This window comes from Exophiala aquamarina (genome assembly GCF_000709125.1).
Source record: "Exophiala aquamarina CBS 119918 chromosome Unknown aczIA-supercont1.9, whole genome shotgun sequence".
NCBI lineage: Eukaryota > Fungi > Ascomycota > Eurotiomycetes > Chaetothyriales > Herpotrichiellaceae > Exophiala > Exophiala aquamarina.
The window spans coordinates 1,038,426-1,059,441 of NW_013550579.1; the positions used below are offsets into that span (position 1 = coordinate 1,038,426).

At 50.0% G+C, this 21,016-nt stretch overlaps 6 protein-coding genes across 6 annotated transcripts; 5 read left to right on the plus strand and 1 right to left on the minus strand.

Moving 5' to 3' along the window:
* Nucleotides 1–535: 535 nt before the first annotated feature.
* On the plus strand, nt 536–1,522 carry A1O9_09342 (uncharacterized protein; the record flags this gene model as incomplete). Its single annotated transcript, XM_013402035.1, has 3 exons — nt 536–607; nt 660–712; nt 778–1,522. The coding sequence occupies 3 exons, from the start codon at nt 536–538 to the stop codon at nt 1,520–1,522; spliced, it is 870 nt and encodes a 289-aa protein (XP_013257489.1).
* Nucleotides 1,523–2,730: 1,208 nt separating this feature from the next.
* Nucleotides 2,731–4,496, plus strand: A1O9_09343 (uncharacterized protein; the record flags this gene model as incomplete). Its single annotated transcript, XM_013402036.1, has 4 exons — nt 2,731–2,788; nt 2,860–2,928; nt 2,981–3,864; nt 3,915–4,496. 4 exons carry the CDS (start codon nt 2,731–2,733, stop codon nt 4,494–4,496), a joined length of 1,593 nt encoding a protein of 530 aa, XP_013257490.1.
* An 846-nt stretch (nt 4,497–5,342) lies between these two features.
* On the plus strand, nt 5,343–7,162 carry A1O9_09344 (heat shock protein 60; the record flags this gene model as incomplete). The annotated part of the gene is made up of 2 exons (XM_013402037.1): nt 5,343–5,589; nt 5,652–7,162. 2 exons carry the CDS (start codon nt 5,343–5,345, stop codon nt 7,160–7,162), a joined length of 1,758 nt encoding a protein of 585 aa, XP_013257491.1.
* Nucleotides 7,163–9,196: 2,034 nt separating this feature from the next.
* Nucleotides 9,197–10,875, minus strand: A1O9_09345 (uncharacterized protein; the record flags this gene model as incomplete). The annotated part of the gene is made up of 3 exons (XM_013402038.1): nt 9,197–10,533; nt 10,662–10,706; nt 10,773–10,875. 3 exons carry the CDS (start codon nt 10,873–10,875, stop codon nt 9,197–9,199), a joined length of 1,485 nt encoding a protein of 494 aa, XP_013257492.1.
* A 493-nt stretch (nt 10,876–11,368) lies between these two features.
* On the plus strand, nt 11,369–13,256 carry A1O9_09346 (uncharacterized protein; the record flags this gene model as incomplete). Its single annotated transcript, XM_013402039.1, has 3 exons — nt 11,369–11,936; nt 12,046–12,409; nt 12,461–13,256. 3 exons carry the CDS (start codon nt 11,369–11,371, stop codon nt 13,254–13,256), a joined length of 1,728 nt encoding a protein of 575 aa, XP_013257493.1.
* A 3,954-nt stretch (nt 13,257–17,210) lies between these two features.
* A1O9_09347 (uncharacterized protein) lies at nt 17,211–17,816 on the plus strand (the record flags this gene model as incomplete). The annotated part of the gene is made up of 1 exon (XM_013402040.1): nt 17,211–17,816. The coding sequence occupies one exon, from the start codon at nt 17,211–17,213 to the stop codon at nt 17,814–17,816; it is 606 nt and encodes a 201-aa protein (XP_013257494.1).
* Nucleotides 17,817–21,016: the final 3,200 nt, after the last annotated feature.

The window sequence follows — 21,016 nt, forward strand, 5'->3', positions numbered from 1 at the left end:
CTACAAGATCATCTTTTGATAGACGGTCTTGGGGGCATGGTGGATTAGTGAGCGCGAAGCACATCAGTGGCAGCTTGCTCTTTCCAATTGCTTTGTTGACACTCATCCACTCCTCGCACTGTTTTACCGTGTCCACAACTTCAAGGAGACCCCTTTCTCTTTGCTCCTGTCCCAGAGCAAATGCTCCTTCCCATTCATTCCTTTCTTCTTTGTCTGGCATTGAGAGTCCATTGAGTGTGACCTACGTGTGCTAATCATTCCGCCATCATAGCACTGAGCAGTCTGATCAAAGGCGCTTTTGAATCTAGACAGCCACATCCGGTCAGCATATAATCCAACCTTTGCAACAATGACAGCTTCCAAGCAAGCAGACATAGGAGATATAGAGGACAAAATCTGCTGGACACTCACCTCAATGGTCCAACAATTTCAATCTCTCCAGTCACTGATCTCCCTACTTCCACAGACAGAAGGAAATACCTTCCAAACCCTCATCATAGAAGCACTTCAAACCATTCCATTCCAAGCCTCAACAATGTCTCGAGCAACCCCCGATGATCAATTGAAGTTCCTGCTGAGCTGTGTGCGACACTCCAACAACGGCAAGGTATGAACCAGTGCTCAACAGTCTCGCATCTAGTATCAGCTGACAACTTCAGGTTGATTTCGTACAAGTCGCGAAGGAATGCAGTATCGTCAGTAAGGGAGCAGCGTAGGTCATCCCAGCCCAAGCATGGCTTAGGGCACCCAGATATTATACATACTGAGTGAAGACAGAGCCAAGCGATATGAACGTCTTATGAAGACCAACAATATTTCCGCCAATGGTTCCTCCACTGAAACTGCACGAAAGCCAACAACTGCAGGAAAATCAACAACAACTTCAGGAGAGCAAAAGCCAAAAACAGTCCATGAGAAGCCTGCTGCAGCCAAAAAGCGGAAAGCTGAGCAGGGCCATCCTCTGCCTTCAACCAAGTCGGATGTCAAGCACTCCAGCCAGGCCCAGCCAACGACCAATAAGATGAAAAAGGTTGAGCAAGCAGTCGACTCACCATCTTTCATGGTCAACCTGCCTCCATACGGTGCCAGAGGCGAAGGGATGCCGGTTGGTACGAGAGGAGTCCTTATCTCACGACAATCGGCGCCTCAAGTTTATCACAACCAAGTTCCCAGAGGCCATTTCCAAGATTTCCAAGGAGTCAGAAGTATGCCAGCTAATCATTTTCCCTATGGAATGCACATGGCAATGGCACCTGTGCAACCAAATCAAATGGACCACAGTCTTGGGCAGTTTGATGCACAGAATCATGGCTTGGAGGAGTATCTCAATAGAGATGTGTACTACAAGACGGCAGCAACTCCAGCAGTTCAGTCCCAACCTTCTCTTCTCAACAGCATGGCCCCGAAGACTTTCCCACCCCCACCACAGGAAGTACAATTCTTGCCACAGTCTGGCGAAGCTTCGGCAACCCAAGAAGCAAAAGGCAAAAAGCCTGATGGTAGCATTATCATCGAGGACTGAGCGCATTGTACTCAAGGTATGTCGCATCATCTGGACAAATACACTTGTGGTAGATACAAGAGACTCCCAGGGTCTCCGTCCACATGCTGTGTGATTCAACACAATCATTGTCCTTGAAAGCTAATTGCACGTTGGCGACTGTCTTTCCGAATCCAAAGGCGGCTTGGGAATGAGGAATGGGTTGGGCCACTGGATATCAGGCTAGCGGTGGTTCGGCCACCTGAATGTAATAGATCAAGATTTCGAATAGGAGGCGATCGGTCCTCAGACATGGGAGCAGAACAATGGTCGGAATAGAGAGAACTATCTGTAAGTAGACAACTGGACAGATTGGCTCAGCGAGGCTTTCTCATTGCAGATAGGCACACAGAATCACGCACAGGTGACCGCGAAAGCCCTGGTCGTGGTCAAACAGTCGACCCCTCGTTCTCCTCGTCGGTGTTGTCACACGTATCGTATCGTCGGGAACGACGATGATGTCGCTGACCTTTTAATGTGTTTCTCCCCCACTTAAACTTCCAAACATTTTCTTCCACAATCCTTTCTTCCCATCCCGCCATCCTCACACCCTCACACTCTCTTTACCTCTCCAAGCACGTGCTCCCTCTTCCTTCATACTGTCCACACGGTTGTCGACGTGTAGAGAAGCTGCTGAGCACTGGTCAGCCGCTCCTCATCGACCAAGGAGACCCAGTAAGTTGGGCACTGGCCGGCCATGACAAAAACGTCTAGATCTGCTGACTTTGCGCTGGATCTTTCTAATCTTGTCAAATAACAAAAGCTCTCTCACTCTCACAGGGCATGTGGAATCCCTTTTCTATCTTTCCTTTCGTCCGTTCTCAGCCGATACCTTCTACCCACTCTATTCCTCGCCTATTCAGGTTCTTTAGACAGGCACAGGGCAGTCTTCAGTCCGTCCGTCCGTCTGTCCTCCTGGACCTTCTGTTTTCGGTAGGCTTGGTGTCTCCCTCCCTGCCACACCTATACAGGCACGTGTCACCGGCACGGCGGTGCCATTGATATTCACGTGACATTCACGGTTGGCCTCGCCGTTCTTCACATTCCCACTCTCACAAGCACCAGCAGGCCCCTTATTGGTAGCACGTGACTCATCCTCTGTTCTTGTCTTTCCCAACTGTCTTTCTACGAAACTGACAACCAGATCCGCTGACCAGGTTGCACAACAACAAAGTGAGAAATCTGCCAAGATGGCTGACCCGTCCACTCCCCTTCGTATGCCTGCTCGGGACTTGGTCCGCTGGAATGGTAAGTCGACAGCTTGCGAAACTCGGCGCATGCTTCGGTTTCGGAGACCCACGCTAATCAACGGGCGATAGATGACATTGACAAAGGCTTGATGCTGACGATTCAGTACTGCTGCGGCGAATCTGGAATCAAGATCCCATGTAAGATAGGCCGAGTCGATCGGCTTGATTCGGACATGCTGACCTTCATCAGGGAGACGAATTGCTGAGGTCATGGGACCCAAGTTCACCGAAGGCTCCATCACTCAGCATCTTGCAAAGTTGCGTAAGCGAATGGTCGCAGACAACATTCCAGTCCCACCAGCTCTCAAGCGTGGCTACAACATCAAGACCCCATCGAAAGTGTACTGCAATGGGAACCCTACCATCCAGTATGAGTACGTTCTTCCATTGTACACCGAGACTCCTAAGCACGTGGAGAATCCAGCTTTGTTCTACAGTAAGGCTGGAATGACTCCGACCCCGACTGGAACTGGAACTGGCGTCGGCGAGCGATCTGACTATCAACAAACCACTCCGACCAAGTCCTCCAAGCGCTCTGGCAAAGCTAGATCCTCTGTCCGATCCAAGGGTAAAGGTCGTGCAGGTGGTGGCGGAATGTCTGATGATGACGAAGATGTGTTTATGGCTGCATTGGACGGCGATTCTGACGACGACTATGGTGCTCCACCCAAGAAGAAGACCAAAGCGACTCGCCGTGCGAAGGTCGAGAAGAATGGAAGCTCCAACGGCCTCGTCATCAATAGCGATGGTGAAGAGGTCGCAATGGTTGAGGAGTATAGTCCCACTGGGCCTGCGAGCCGCACTCGTGGCGTCAAGCAAGATTATTCAATGCTTGAAAATGGCGAGGATGATGCCATGCAATCCGAGAACGAGACTGTCATTGACTATGAGGGCCAGGATTCTGAAGAAAGTGTGGTTGACCTTGCTGATGCCGTCGATTATGAGAGTGCGAGTGGAACTGAAGCGCGTGAAGCCTCACAGTACGCCAAGGCTTACATGGATGAGCTATTTCCTGTCTCCGAGGCATTGGCTGCAGCTGAGAGTATGGTGGCCAGATCCAACATGCGCAGCGATGTAAGTCCAGCTCCCCTTCGGATTTGTATATTCACTGACAATGCGACCAGTACATGCCTTTCAATGGCAATGACCCTTTCAACACTGGAAACATCTTCGGCAATGGCACTTTCAACGGTGGAAATGCATTTGGCAATGGTCAGAATATGGCCATGTGGGGCAGCTTTCCCTGTGCAGCTCCATCCATGGTGTCGAATGTCCATCAGCCCGTCATGCACCCATCATTTCGAGATCCTTTTACAGGTACTGCTGTGGATTCATTTGGAGATCCCTTTACCACTACTTCTGTTGGTTATGCTCCTCAGGGAACCTTCCCAGGAATGTATGGCACACGCATGGCACCGCCCTCGATTCCTCACCGTGGTTCAACCGCACCTCATGGTGATTCAGACGCATCTGCAATGAGTCCATTTCATCGCGATTCCAACGCAAGTGCATTGAGTGAAATGAACATGGTCAACCGCAACAACTCTGTCTCTGCCGGTACCACTATCGCCATGCCGAACCCGGCCCATCAGGCCATGTACCAGAACAAGGTCGAGGAATTGGCTGGCATTGGAAATGCTGAAGAGTTTAATCCTACTGAGTTTGTCAATGAGGCCATGCTCCGTCTTGGGGAAGAGGAGAATTGAGTGGGTTCATCGATCCTTCTTGACTAAACAGAGCTGATCGCTTTAGGACATGACTCATCGCCCGCTTGAATGACAGATTTCAACAAAAGGAATTCCAATCAGGCGTTCAGGCACACAGAGGCCTGACTTCTTTTCCTAGCAATGTCATGAAGCACGCGTGGTGTAGTCCGGGCGGAGTTTCAGGCGTCGGTGGATGTAGTCGTCAGCACTTCTCATGTGTGCTTTTTAGTTTCGTTTTCCGAGCACAACAAAAGCTTCAGGATATTGCATTGGTTCGGGACGGTTGGGCAGGTGGCTGACAGACATGATTACTCAGTTCAATTCTGGATGGAGGGAGTTATGGATGTGGCCGCAGGTCCCGATTGACCTAGACTGAGCAGCAATTGAGCTCCCACGGAGAAAAGGCCAAGGCCCAAACGCAAGTTTTCTGGCTTGCACGCATTGAACTGGTGCACGTGCACAGTCAAATGCAAGACTCAAGAGGATCCATGAATCCCGATGTTCCCGTGGACCCGTCTCTGTTCTCTCGTCGTTCCCTACCAGTTCCCCGTTGTCAGTTGATATGGACGACGCTACGTAGCGAATATGTAGTTGATGGCTGCTCGAATCTCGGACGTCGGAAAGCGCGTGCCAAGGCCTGTCGGGAGCTAACCCGAATAGGGAGGGTGCTCTTCTGTCGCCTTCGAAGATTCTCCAAAAATTTTGTTGCTTCAACTCGGCAGCCCATAACATTTGGCAACACTTCCTCCCATCCTCCCATCTATCTCTGCATCAACGGTCCCTCTTTCACATCTTGGTCCCCCAACTAATAACATCTCCTTCAGTTACTTCCTGTCCTCGCCCATCATGCAGCGCGCTCTTTCCTCCGCTTTGCGGTCACCACTCTCCTCTGCTTCCCCGTACTCTAGATCTGCAGGCAAGAGTTTACAGCAACTCCGCTTTGCCCATAAAGAGCTCAGGTTCGGTGTCGAAGGACGAGCTCAACTGCTCAAGGGTGTGGACACCCTGGCCAAAGCTGTGGCCACCACTCTCGGTCCCAAAGGTCGCAATGTTCTCATCGAGTCAAGCTACGGCTCCCCCAAGATTACAAAGGGTTCGTGTCACTCCTAGTTAGGACCGTTATCGCTGTTCCGTGACTGACCTGATTGCGCGTAGATGGTGTCACTGTCGCGAAAGCCGTGACTCTCCAAGATAAATTCGAGAACCTCGGTGCTCGCCTGATCCAGGATGTCGCCTCCAAGACCAACGAAGTTGCTGGTGATGGTACCACCACCGCTACCGTCCTTGCCTCCGCCATCTTCTCCGAGACCGTCAAAAACGTGGCCGCCGGCTGCAACCCTATGGATCTGAGGAGAGGAACCCAAGCCGCGGTCGAGGCTGTGGTCAACTACCTTCAGATGAACAAGAAAGACATCACCACCAGCGCCGAGATTGCTCAGGTCGCCACCATTTCCGCCAACGGTGACACTCATGTTGGAAACCTCATCTCCAATGCCATGGAGAAGGTCGGCAAGGAGGGTGTGATTACCGTCAAAGAAGGAAAGACAATCGAAGACGAGCTTGAGATCACCGAAGGTATGCGCTTCGACCGAGGCTTTACTTCTCCATACTTCATCACCGACACAAAATCGCAAAAGATCGAGTTTGAAAAGCCCTTGATCCTGTTGTCTGAGAAAAAGATCTCGGCCGTGCAAGATATCATTCCTGCTCTGGAGGCATCCACCCAACTGCGACGACCCCTCGTCATTATCGCCGAGGACATTGATGGAGAGGCCCTCGCTGTCTGCATCCTCAACAAGCTCCGAGGACAGCTTCAAGTTGCCGCAGTCAAGGCTCCCGGCTTTGGTGACAACCGCAAGAGCATCCTTGGTGATATTGGTATCCTGACAAACGCAACTGTCTTCTCTGATGAGCTAGAGATCAAGTTGGAAAAAGCTACTGCCGACATGCTCGGTTCCACTGGTAGCATCACTATTACCAAGGAAGATACCATCATCCTCAACGGAGAAGGCAGCAAAGATGCGATTGCTCAACGATGCGAGCAAATCCGAGGCGTCATGGCTGATCCTTCCACTTCCGAATACGAGAAGGAGAAGCTTCAGGAACGTCTCGCCAAACTGTCCGGTGGTGTTGCCGTCATCAAGGTCGGCGGTGCCTCGGAAGTTGAAGTTGGTGAGAAGAAGGACCGCGTTGTGGATGCTCTCAACGCCACCCGCGCCGCTGTTGAGGAGGGCATCTTGCCAGGTGGTGGCACCGCTCTGATCAAGGCTTCCGCCAATGCTCTAGGTGATGTCAAGGCTGCCAACTTCGATCAACAACTCGGTGTCAGCATTATCAAGAGTGCTATCACCCGACCCGCGCGAAAGATTGTTGAGAACGCAGGTCTTGAGGGCAGCGTTGTTGTTGGCAAGCTTACCGACGAATTTGCCTCCGATTTCAACAAGGGTTTCGATTCCGCCACGGGCGAATATGTTGACATGATTGCCAGAGGTATCGTTGACCCCTTGAAGGTCGTCCGCACTGCTCTTGTTGATGCTTCCGGCGTTGCTTCCCTTCTCGGAACAACTGAAGTCGCAATTGTCGATGCCCCTGAAGAGAAGCCCGCAGGCCCACCAATGGGAGGCATGGGCGGGATGGGCGGAATGGGAGGCATGGGCGGCTTCTAAGTTCAGCAATGAGCTACTAGTAGATGCCGCTCCTGTGTGACCACCCAATCTACCTTTGCTGTCATCTTCCTGCGTTTCAGCGGCTTTCCTTAAAACATACATACCCCGCGGGCATCAATCAATCGATGAGTCATCCATCGCTGGCCGCCAAATGATAAACCCATTTGACGCCTCAATTCCGCCATAGATCCCTCTCCATGGACAACGAGGCGCCTCTCACTTGGACACAGAAGCGGATACTTCGTTCCCAACTTCTCTCATGTACCAAATTTTTTTTTTCGGCTGCTACAACATTACTCCACTCATCTTCTGCAATTATGTTTTTTAAAAAAAGAAATCATCGTTGAAAAGGCCCAGTCCTAGAGCGCACACACGTACAGGGAAATCCGAAAAGCGGAAGCGGGCATATAGGCGGGAGCGGTTTGGTGCTAATGGACTGGGACATGAAACACACCCTGTGCCATGCATGAACATTGCAAGCAAGACGAGGCCGCGATTGGAGTCAACGATGTTGGCCCGTCGAAGCAGTCCGTACTTACGTATGTATTTTGTACCATAGCTTGTATTGCCGAGTCGAGTTGGGGATCTGGCATCAGCAGCATCAGGGGAGAGAAGACTCAGTGTAATAAAAATAACTAGAAGATCGCCTTGAAAAATAACCGTTCCTGGATCATTTGATGTGATTGATGTATTGAATGAGTCAACCGTTAGGAAAGGGGACCTGAGCCCCATTGGCGTTTGTTCCACCCGAGGTCTATCGCGTATGCTCAGGTAGATGTATACACGGTGGACCCATTACTTGGAAAGCGAAGACAAGCGGGCTGGGCTGTTACTATGTTCTAATTGAGTCGAGCTTATGCTTTTGTCCTCTGATATATTTCAACAGTCTCCATGAGGGGCGTTCTTCACCACTTCGAGAAAGAAAGAAAAATTGAGATAGAGCCGAGGAAGCACATCTCGCTCACTTTCCGGCCCCTTCCAGAATTCCCAATCTACCTACTTAGTCATGCGTCACAATAGGCCCAATCGCACGCAAATCCAACCCGGGACCCCCTCTCCTTCCCCACAGAAAGCAGGCGGCGAACACCGCAATAACGACCGTAGCATAAATAGGCAGTGCATAGTTCATGTTCGTGCCCGTGACCGGCAAGGGTGGTGAGAAACGGGAGCCAGACGGTCAGGTAGATGGTCCAGAGCAGGGAGGAAGGGATTCACCAGCGCTCCGAATGAGATTGTCGATCGGCCTTGGTGTTGGAGCAATGCCAGCTAGTAGCCATCATTACCTGACCTTACAGGACCTCACCTTGATCGGGGGCAAGAGTCATGATTGCACTCTTGGTGGACGGTGTGATAGCTATCTCGACCCACTGAGATGTCCAATGAGTAGCTCTTTCTCGGGTCGTGTAGGTGTTGAAGAACATATGTACGGAGTGACTCCGCAGAACAATTGCATTTTCTAAGGATGAAAGGCAACAGAGATTGTTAGATAAACACGAAAGTCTGATCGTCGAGCTTCTTTGAAGGTCTATACTGCACGAGTAGTTATTGCCAATCCACGCTAGCCAAGTCCGAGATTGTGCATGAAGCGGCCACATTATGCTCAACACCTACTGCCTTCCTATTTAGAAGACGAGTTAGAATCGGTATTCTATGGAGATACTTAGGAGGACCATGGCGCCAAAATCCAGAATTGATTTGTTGGTGGCTTAAGCTCCCGATCCCCCTTGCGCGTACCGACAGCATGGGATAACGTGTTGAATACTGTCAGGTATCATCTCCAGGCCTTTCAAATGGGCTTTCTGCTGATGCGCCGTGATCACTCAAACTCTTTTCCAAGGTCGATGACTTGAAATCGCGTCCCATTGCTAGATAAGTGTTTCCTTCGTTGCCGGAAGAGGCGTACTGGCATTTCTTCACCAACTTGTAAAGCTTGTGCGCCTTTGATGGGAAGATTATCCCTCAAACAGCTTCACGCATTCAACAAGATTGCCATCTTTGAAGAAGTCGTGTCTCTGAACAACATGCGGACAGCTTTCAAGGAACATTCCAAACTTCTTCGATTGTGTTATTCATATAGGTGAAAGCAGCCTTTATCTCATTGACACCACTGGTTTGAAAAATCTTTACCTTCAAAATCCGCTGGCTTTCGGAGGGTAATGTAGTTATGTCGGGGTCGGGTGTTGTCTCAAGCTCAATTGCTCTCGATGCAACGTATACCAGTTCATCTCTTCTCCAGAGCCCTTCCTGCCTTGGAGCCCTTCGCATGCAGTCCAAGGCCTGATTTCGTAGTGTGAAATGTCGACATTTGACGGCAGTGTAGTATAGAGGTGCTAGGATCCCCATCTCAAAGGTGAAGAATTGTAGAACTCTTCGCTTTTCTGGCTGGGCCATCAGGACCTCTTTAGCATGGTGGATCACGGTCTGAAACCATTCGTAGCTGCTATCGAACGACATCTCACAGCCCTCAAGCGGGTTGTTAAGCCATATCACCGCAGTCAGATACCACATACGGAGTGTCGCAGACAAGCCAATAGCTGATGTTCCAAGATCCGTGACCAAACCATGGAGATTCCAGCTCCACTTCTCCAACTGGACTAGGAGCTGCTTTCGTTGTTGTAACTCTTCCTCACTCAGCGCCTGGGCAGGTAGCCGCCAACAGTGGGCTTCATTCAAGTTCTTGATAAACTCATGGGCGAGCATCAGCAGTTTGAAAAGAGCATCCCGTGCTCCTCTGAGGCAATCAAACGTTGATGGTGCTCTTGTATTTATATTTATGGACGGCTGGGGCCGAGTGGTAGAATAGTGTCCAAACAGCCTTGACATCATTGTGAGCCTGTCAAACATTGAGGATACGCATCTTCTGGTTATGGTCGAGTTAGACGTAATTTGGCTCTGCTTATCGAACATTTGCATCAAAGCGCGACCATTGAGAAACAAGACCATGGACTGAATCTTTCTGCGTTGTAGAAATTCCATGCATAAGAATAAGGGGCAGCTCAGTATTGTCACAAGATCTGACCCGCTTGCCTGTGTGCGTTGACGTGCGCCCTCAAGCGCTCTCTGATAATACTCCCAAGTCCTACTGGAAACCAGATAAGAAAAATAGTCGCCGCCGAGGTGGTTCATCCCTTGTTCAAAAAAAGCTGTGATGGCGACAATGGTCTGAAGGACAAACCGCTCCGAGTGGCCGAGTTGGAGCAAAGTGGTGGCCCAAAAGTCTTCTTCAAGGAACCCGCCAATTTGGTGTGCAATCTCAGCGCGGAAGAAGTCGAAAAGCCGCCGCTCAACTTCATCGCCTTGGAAGTTGTCAAGTTGCTGCGCAATCGGGATGGCTGACGCCCGAGTTTCGCGGGAGTTGGGACCAGAAAATACTAGAGTGAAGTTGCTCGGTCTGAAAAGGTCCGGGTACCCATTGCAACGAATCTTGAGTCTCTTGCATCTAAGTAAATCTTAGCCAGGGTGACAGATCGGCACGTAGGCATCAGTGTTTTGCACTTACCTTTTGCAGCACGGCCTCGTTTCGTCGCATTTGACCCGTCGCTCCCTACATGATTGTGAGACAAGACACAAGAAAGGTGGCATCAGCACTGCGAGAAGATGACTTGCCTACACGTCAAGCAGCCAGTCTTAGTTTTCTTTGATTCGCATCGAATGATTGGCTTTGGGTTTGGTACCGCTTGGCGTCGGACTACAGCTAGACATGCAGCGCCCATAGTCAATATACATCTCCGGAATGGCTGGAGAGATTGAAATGGATCTGGAAATCTGGAAATCTGAAAACAACTCTTTCCATTGGGAACGAGCATTGCAGAGAGTAGCTACTCCTCGTGGAGTAAGAGGAAACGCGTGACGTTGAAGCGATGCCTCGTTCGGTTGATTGAAGATAGAAAGTAGACCGAAGAGCCCCACTTCGGCCGAGGCTGAGCGATGTTCGCTCTGGTTCAAACTCGACATGATTGGCCCGTCGCTCCCATTTCCATTTACGGACATGGTATTATTATGCTTCGCCCACAAGTGCAGTACCTTTGATCTCAGAGCACCCAATCGATGTCGATCCAAGATGGTTCCGGTCAGATTGGAATGTCCCTACCAGACCCTCGCCGTGGAGACAGCCCTTTGTATAAATACTCTTGTTGAACATGTGCGCACACACCCCGATATGTTCTTCCCCTTTCCAACAATCCTTTCGTTTGACTCCCTTCAACCATGCATGCACAGAGGGTTCTCAGGTCATTGATATACACTTATCTCGTACAAGAACTTCTGGCACAGGCTTTTCAGCCATGCGCTATCCTCGGTCCACGATTTCCCCGTCCGAGTGCTTTCGCACAGGACAACAGTGTCCAGGCTGCGATCAATGACACCACTGCTGCATTCGACGAGCTTATTGCAACTGGCAATAGCACCTTTGGGACTATCTCAAATACGACTTCCTTTAGTATAGCCTTGTTTACTTCAAATGATCCGCTCAATCTGTCGCATCCATTCTTCTTCGAGTACCATTATACCGCACCGGCCCTGAAAGAAAATGGGCTGGGAACGTCTAACCTTGACTCGAACAGCATCTTCCGTATTAGTACTGTTAGCCAAGTCTTTACTGTCTGGATGTTTCTCATCGAGGCTGGAGAAGCATACTGGGTCGATCCAATAACAAAATACGTCCCGGAACTATCCAACGACAAAGGTCGCGGGTCAGTAACGTCAGGGCTGTTTTCTTGGGGGGATGTCTCTCTTGGTGACCTTGCAGGTCATCTCTCAGGCATACCCCGCGATTGTGAGTGCCCTCGACACAGGATATAGGCCTGCTTCCCTGACGTTTACAAAGATGGTATTGCCGACCTTAGTGCTCAAGGTATTGCAATCGGCTCTATTTCCTCAAATAGCAACCGCACCACTTGCCAACAGTCGAATTGCACAAGATCGGGTGAGTCAATCTCCATTGCTTATGGACTCTTTGCGATGGGCTAATTCGGATCTGCCAGAGTTCTTCCAAGACTTGACCGCAAGGTATCCTGTTTATCTGCCCGGCACCACTCCCATAATGTCCAACACAGCTTTCCAACTTCTCTCCTACGCGTTGGAAAGCATCAAACAGACCACATACGAAGCGATATTCAATGCAACAGCACAGGCTATTGGATTAAGAGGCAGCACTTTACGTCAGCCACCAACTACAGAAAATGTCGTGGTGCCCGGGGACAACATTACCCAGAGTGGCTGGTCAATCGACTTTGGCGACGAAGCAGCGTAAGTAAAGGAGAAACTCAGGTGATGTACCTGCTAATGTAGCTATTCTAGGGCAATCTCGATGTATTCTACCATATCCGATCTCTCACGAGCGGGCGTGGCGATGCTCAATTCCACGCTTGTGCCATCTGCGACGACGCGTCGATGGCTGAAGCCAATTGTCAACACCTCTAATTTGAGAAATGATGTTGGGCGACCCTGGATAGTCTACAAGGCGACTGCGAACCAAAGCCCGATCAATCCTGTTATTGACATTCTCACTAGCTATGGCTCGGTTGGTCGATATAGCTCCTACTTTGGACTCGTACCGGACTACAATGTCGGCTTCACCATTCTTGCTGTAGATGAAATCGCTGCACCCGATCTCAATGTCCACGCAGATATCGTCGGTGGTTTCATAGCAGGCCTTGAAAAGGCTGCGATTAGCCAGGCTGCAGTTAGATATGCTGGGGTCTACAGTTCGAATGAGACCAATGCTTCTCTGGTGATGGACAAACCTGACGGTATACCTGGCCTCTCATTGACCAACTTCACTGTGGGCGACATGAATATTCGCCGCGAAATTGCAGTCGCTCTGAATATTGCTCCTGCAGCATTGAGCATTAGACTTTATCCTTCGAATGTGGCTGAGGATACTGAAACCGGGGTATTTATCTTCAGAGCAGTCTTTCAAGACACTGATGCACCCATTGATGCAGGGACACCAACCTGTATTACTTGGTTGACCGTCGATGCTTTGAACCTGAATGGGAAGCCTTTGGATTTGTTCATTTTCACACTGGAGAAGGGGAAGGTGACGGGTGTTCAAATACCGGCTCTTGATCTTCAAATCGCTAAAGCCACTTAGTTGGAGACATAGTCTCAGGTAAATTTTGGGAGTTCCATTGGTTTATCGTCGAAAATAGAGCTTCTGCCTCCAGTATGGCAGGCGTCGACGGCGTTCAGCGGCGACCACTCTTGTGCGATTATTCTTCGAGTATCTTCAAGGTACGCTAACCTTTTGGAGAGAACTATCCAACGGCATCTAGTAGGAGGCTTCTAACAGGAAGACTTGTGAGACTCTTCAGCAATTTAACTCTCAGAATCACAAGTTCATCGGACTCGAGGCTAATGTAAGTCAGTGAAATTTGGTCTCAATATCTTGCCGCTAAGGTTGTTGTTGCAGGGATCCCTCACGTTCATCTTGGGGCGCTGGTAGCCATCGCTTAGCTTCGGAGTTGCTTAAAAAAGACAATGCACGCATGACATGCTGCATCTGGCAGGATACAATCAATCATCGTCAAAGGTACAACCGCAGCTGCTTAACTTGGGCAGCTCTCGTCCAGCAGGCAACGTTGTTTGCCTGTGAGCCGTCCAACCAATCCAACCATTGAGGTTTATTGGTTCTGGTCCCTGGAACGTGGTTGAACATGGCTGAACTAACGAAAGACGTGTTATTTAAAACAGTGCTGTAGGATCCGCTGAGTTGAATCTCTTCCAGGCTACGTAATTGCCTGCTAGTTAAGAAGGGGGTAGTAGCCAGATTGTCATCTATCTCCCTATTCCGCACACCTCGAGGGACAACGACAGTAGTCTAATGGGCGCCACAGAATACGGTGAAGTTTGGAGGCTTATCACTTATGTTTATGGATTTGACTTGAGGTCATCAATGTGATACATCATGCACATCATCTCGGAGAATTAAAAGTGTGGCGTACCCGTAGAGCATTTGTGCGGATATGAAACAGCATTGCGTTGACTACTTCGAACGAGTAGATATCTCATCGGCTGTAACGGTCTTATCGGAGAGATCCTGTCTGCCCTCAAACAAGATTCATGTTGACCTGTCAGCAACTTGGATCAGATCTGAGACAGTGGGGTTCTTTTCGAGATTCAGAGACTACAAGGAGCCTTGTAATGGACATCACGGAATGTTTCGACGGCGAGAAGTCTCCAAAACTCGCTGCAATGCATGCAAGTGGAGCTCATCATCTCGTCTCACATCCCAGACTGCAATTTCTGGAACTTTTCGCCCTTGTTCCCCGGCCTCGTCATCAAACAGATAGCAATTCCACCACGGCTTTCCACGGTGCTTAACAATACGGCTCCGAGTCACGGATTCCGGAGTCATGATTTTCATATGGGTGGTACAATGGCTCAATGGTGCTCAATGAAAGGAATTACACCAAAAGTCTCATGTTCTGGTAGTTGTTTAGGTACCTGGAGTATTTGGGTTCTGTTACAGCGTAGCCGAAAAGCGGCCACGGACACGTTTCAATAATCTGTTCGCCAACCGCGCGAGGGACGAGGATGAATTACTGGCTTGCTTATGTGGGAAGAGCGTGGACAAGGAGCTGTGGTTGTTCACAACTTGAAGGGTGCTCAGGTTAGGCTGTGGTCCAGGCTTCCTAGCCCCGGGAAGATCGTCTCCGTGACAAGGTTTATTTATCGAAAGTCGAGAGCCACTGACAGGCAATGATAGTGGCTCGATGGGCCAAAACTTATGAGTACAGAACCTTGCGACGATCCTGGCAAAGCCCGCATTGGAACACCTTGGATGCTTCGATTGCATACCGAGTAATTCCGGAAGATAGCTAGCTCAGCCTAGCCCCCTTGTCTAAAGCCCGCTAATATTGAAGGAGGTTAGCAAACACGAGAAGCAGGTTTCTTTCGGTATTCCACTGGTCTTATCTTGCACCCACTGAAAGATATGGAAGTACAGAGTACAGCTAAGACCTTCTGATGGGTCTAGACTTACTGCAATGTAAAGAATGGAGATGTTGACCATAGTTGCTTGTCCAACGGCTTTTCATTGTTCAATCTCGAAAGGTGGATTTCTCACTCTCGCTTCAAGGACGGCCCCTGTAGAGTCGCCAGGATTACGGAATAACTCCATGGAGTATTCAGAAGTGGGCATGGAAGAACGCGCGCGAGTACCAGGGTTAAAGCCCATAGCATACTCCATATCCATAGATCCACATATAAGAGTTTGATAGTGGAGACCGGTGTCTCTTGTTGAGATGCTTCAACCGCTGATGGGCGCTAGTACGTAGCCTACTCCGTACAGAAGCATGCATAAACTGCTAGCCGCAACACGCTCCTTGATCAGTGTTAAGATGTTACGATAGTAGAACTCAGAGGGGCTGTGAGTTTCTCTCATAACAATGGTAGTTCAACAGCCAAAGAATGATAGAATCATGCTTGCGGCTCGCTGTGAGGTAGACGCTGATGATGGATGCCAATCACACAGAAAGACGGTACATTTCAGGCACTGATCGAAGCGATGTGGTCGAAGTACGAGGTGTTTTCCATTTTGAATTGAGCCATTCGAGTGGGTAGTTACAATCGATGCAACCTCCGACAGTGGGAACCATTCCATTATCGCATGGCGCCTTCTTGTTGGGAGTAATTCCATCATTGGCCCTCTTTACCATTCCTATTTCTGCTTCCGACCCTTGCTCAATTCTCGCAGATCCCCCAGGTTTTGTTTGCAACAGCACTTGGACGTGGACAAACTTCTCACATGACCTCCTACGAGCTCCGCCTCGGGAGGCCTTTCCAAGAGTTGAATCCATGGTTGAGAGGTGTTTCTCTCTCGCTTCTTTGACACGGATGATTTCGAGCGGGTGTGCGTGCGATGCGCTGCTGGTGCCTTGCTGTCTATGGCCATATCGCATTACAGCATCATGACTTCTCGGCAACCATGCATCAGTTAGTAGTTGGCTGCTCACGAGTCATAAGGATCCAATACTTTGATACCCGGCCTCTTGGCTGGTCTCTCAGTAGACGACGGTGCCTGCGTCTCTAGTCTACTATCAGCATTGTCCTCGGTCGCATATTGCTCTTTCGCCGAACTTGACTTTGTCTTGATGTTGACGCCGCTCCAAATAGGACTATCGTTCGAGCTCCAGTCCTGAAGCATCCTGTGTCGAAAAGCACGCAGCACTCAACCAGTTATCCAAGAGATCCAGAGAAATGCCTGACCTAGCTCCTACTGAGCCTCCATTGCAAGAACTATCTTCGACCAACCGTGGGCCATGGCTCATGGTCTGCGCTTATGTCTTCCTTACCCTGAGTTTGATGTCGCTCTTTATCAAATTGTTCACCCGCTACAAAATCACCAGTCATCTCACGGGGAATGATATATGTATCATCGTTTCAATGGTGGGTCAATCTAGCACAGTTTCAACAGCCTCTCTGACATGCCACCAGCTTTTCGCGGTGTTCCAAACGATCGCTATAACATTTGCTATTCATTCTGGCCTTGGCCGGCGGCAGGAACTCGTTTCGACGCCTGAGTTCGACTCATTCGAAAAGGTGCCTCTACGATGCATTGCTGTTTCTTCTTTCGAAATCACTCATAGTTGATAGGCCTACTACACAGGTAGTATCATGATGATCCCAGCCTTAGCCGCAGCAAAAGCCTCTGTTGCGCAACTAGTGATATCTATCACTCTCACAAGGCTACTAAAGCAGCTCTGCTATGCATTCCTTGGGCTCACGGCCGCGTGGGCTATTGCTAGCATGTTCGCGTTGGCGTTCCAGTGCAGCCTCCCACAACCTTGGGATATTGAAGGGAAGAGATGTGTTGATCAATATGGTCTCAACATAGGTGTTCATTCTTTGAACATTATAACCGACCTTATCATTATTTTCATCCCTTTCGCGATGTTGCAGGGGTGGCAAGTGTCACAGAAAAGGCGTTGGGTAGTAAGGGGAATATTCGCATCGCGGTTCAGGTATACTGATGCATCCTACCCCTCGACTAGCATTCCAATGGCGTACTTACAATATCCACAGCGTCTCAACTTTTACTATAATCATGCTCTACCACATGCGAAATGCCTACAAAACAGACGACCATGACTTCACTTGGGATATACTCATGCCGCAAGTATGGGCACAAATCATGCTCCACACATCCATAATTACCGCCTGCATACCCTCCTTCAACCGGTTCTTGTCCGGAATCAAGCCAGGGTTGCTCGCAGTTCAGATCCCAGAGCACGAGCTCGCATCATCCTCTGTGCGACGGTCACAGAATGAGTCGAAATCTGAAGCTGCTCTGGATAGCCCTCTCGTCAGTCCGCGCTTATTCGCCAGCAGATCAAGCTCGACAAAGAATAGGCTCAGCAATGCCGCCATGATTGTCAGCAGCGGCATCAGCACCAGCAACTCAAACCTGTGGTCCGAGAAACAGAAGCAAGCAATTGCGAACATAGAACGCGGATATAATCGTCCACACGCAGGCAAGACCGAAAGCAGGATCGAGCATCACCGCAGCGAGAGTATCCAGGCCCTGGTCCGGGATCTAGACGACCATGTCATACTGCATTCGATCGACTATAAAGTTGAATACGAAGAGCAGAGAGACGAGCTCGATTTCGAGTCCCTGGGTCGTTTGGGATCTAGTCGCAGTCATGTATGACCATGGCAGAGGAGAAGGAGAGTCCCGTTGGCATGGTAGAACCATTTCGTTTTTGGTGTTGCTCTACGTCACTGATCTGGACTTTGGCTTTGCATCGATACCCCCGGCGAGTCCTGTGTTTTATATTTTGGAATCTTTATTTGCGTGTCGCAGAGATATGACGATTGTCAATGAAGGAATGGTTTCCCAGTACGCCACAACACTATGACACCAGCTAGGTAGTTTTAGCACGTCATCTATTCGTTTTCCCTTTTCTTCCAGTCGATCGTACATGCCATTTCCAAGCAAGGGTCTGATCCAGCTATCGATGACACATGAACATGGACTAAGTAATATTGGTCTTTTCCCACAAGGCCAGCTATCGAATTTACCTATCGTTCTAAATGAAAGATTCACGGGAATGTCTTCTTTGCACAATCGCGGATACCATGAATGCTCACCCATACCGCTATTCCAGCCGTTGAAATTGTAGTTCTGGCTCTAAGGGTGCGGGCCGCCTTGCCTCTGCCGTCCGGTTCTGGGTGCCTGTGATGCTGGACAATTCACATTACCGGGACTTGAGCTCGAATCTCGACCACGCGACTATCCATGACCTTTGCAATCGCTATCGCCGGGGCCGTGGTCGATGGAGAAGCAAACAAAGCCCGAGATGCTTGACTGGTATTCAGTGGCGTACTGACGCTCACCGGCGGGACTTGATTTCTCGGATTGAATAAGGGCGCCCAAGGAAGAGAGATGCTGTTTGGATTCCTGCAGCTGCAGTTGTTTACAAGGCTGAAGCTGTCCTTGACTGTTTTGGAGATCTGGATGTGTGCTGTCCTTTGTCCTTCTTGTGTTTTCAGCTTGGCACATTCTGATATGCGAGGGCTGGGGCCCGGGCTGGCTGAGATTTTGGGTGCTGGGGAACGACGGTATGGGTGTGGCTATGGGTGGACGGCAGGGCCGGCGCAGACCGGGATGTTCCCTCGTTTGCCCTGGAGGACGCTTCGTGCCTTGGGACTGGGATGGTTGCCACTACTGCTGGCGACGCTGGGGGAGGAGCAGGTCATGATGTTGCAGGAGGAGGCGAGTAGAACATTCTGATCATGTCGTCGTCGTCGTTACCGCTAGCCGATTCCGAGTTCGACCATCCCTTGCTCTCAGGCAATTCCTCCAGCTTTCCCGCGTTCCCCTGGGATTTGGTGCTGGTCTTACCCTTCTACACTTGACTTCTTTCTTTCCCATCGTACAAGCTTTCTGACCTGTCTTTGACGCCTTTTTCTGCACCCTTGAACTTTGACTTGCAGCTGACGCTTGCATTTTGCCAGCAAGCATGACTCCATTCATGATCTCATTGTACTTCTTGTGAGAATATTTGCAAGAGCCACTCGAACAACGGCCACTTTAGAGGAAGAGAAACAGAAATCAATATTCATGCCACCCACCGTCTGTCCTTGCTTTCGGCGATGGTGTCTGCAATCGCGGCCCGCTTGTATGGCATGGGCGCTCTCCCCAGTTGTCGCAACACCTCGGTCATTAAGAGGTAAACCTTCCTTGATCGCCACTGTGTCCTCGTTCCATTATTTGACCTGCCTTTTTCCATTTCGTGCAAGCGACCAGGCAGCATAAAAGCGCAAAGTTTATGTGTTGGACGCCCGAAAGGGAGAGTAGATAAGTATAATTGGTAGTAAAAGCTTGGAGAACAGAAATGGTGACCGGACACCATCCATCCAGCCGCTTTAAAATGTATCTCTTCAACCAGAACCGGGGACCGTCGGATCTTGTTTGCGTGCGGGCCACGTTGGCGGGCAATCCGACCATCTCGTGCAGAAGGTGAGGTATGCTTCCGTCCCATGTAGTCGTATTTAGTACTTCTAGGTAAGTACGTAGTGTCACTGCCTATGACCACGATTCGTCTTCAAGTACTCCTTGTTAAGCATTGCTCCATAGTCCTTGGATGAACTTGTGTCATATCATGCCACTCAATGAGCCTTGTCAGGCAGGCGAATGCAAAGGTAAATGAACAATCAATCTACAGGCGTGTTCTCCGAAGACGATGTCACATTTTAGTGGTCCATATTCGGGCTGGCCTTAGAAGCCCTGATCAATACAAAAGAAAGGGTTCAAATGGTGCTGAAAACAATTCATACAGCCAGAATGTCCGAGGTCTGGGAGCCACTGGCACCATGAATAAAATCGCGTCACGCGTCGGCGCGTCCATCTTCCGCTTATCACTTTCCATAGATTCATGCCAAGCCGTACCAAGCTTCGTTCTCACAAACAGGTGGGCAGTATATAGCTTCCTTTTTCTCTTGAGATTTTTTCTCTGTCTGCTGTGAACACCTGGCTACATCGAGGCTGGTGGAGGGGCACGTGGGAGCAAGCTCGTTCCGTTGTGGAAGAGTTGACAGGCAGAGCCCCACAACGCCGAGCCTTTGGCGCCTCAGCCGTGCATAGGCCAGATATTCCCGCCAGAAGCATGTCGATATCATCTTCCAAAAGGCTACGTTCATAAGCCTGCAAAAGTGAAAAGTATTCCTGAAGCAGCCCAAGTCAAAAACCGAGAGAGAAGTCGGAGAGTGGAAACGAGACATTGCCATGAAGCCTTCATCATACTTGGCCGTGGCGGCAGCCAGTTTTTTCCCGGGAGCATTGGCAGAGGAAGCAGCGAGTCAGGCTCAATCCCCCATTGCAGAGCTTCTACCTGGTGCTCAAGCCTTGACATTGGATACTTGGATGACACAGCTGGGATTACTCAAGCCACCCCTGCAAAACAAAATTCACTGGGTCTACCTTTCTGGGCGGGCAACCTGCAACGGAACGGAGAATGTGTGCGAGAGCTTCGACGATGCAATGGCTAAGGGGTACCATGTGCTGAAAGCCCAAGGACATGGAGAAAAACAACGGCAGCAACAAAACCTTCTCACACCGTCACCTGAATTCTCCTATATCAACTGCGACGAGGAGCCGATCCTATGCCACTCGTGGCTGCTGAAGCCACCGGCAATCATGCACATCACGGCCGACCCTCAAGCCGAGATCCCAGTCCTTCTGCGACCAATGCGGATAGCTCCTACGAACAAGACGGACGACGACCTGTACGCTCGCATGACGCCGACGGAGGCACGGAAGCGGCTGACCCCCATCATCAACGGGGAGCGGCCTGTGACGGACTTCCACGTCTGGGTGAGTGCTTTTGTGGACGGACTTCGAAGGCTGAC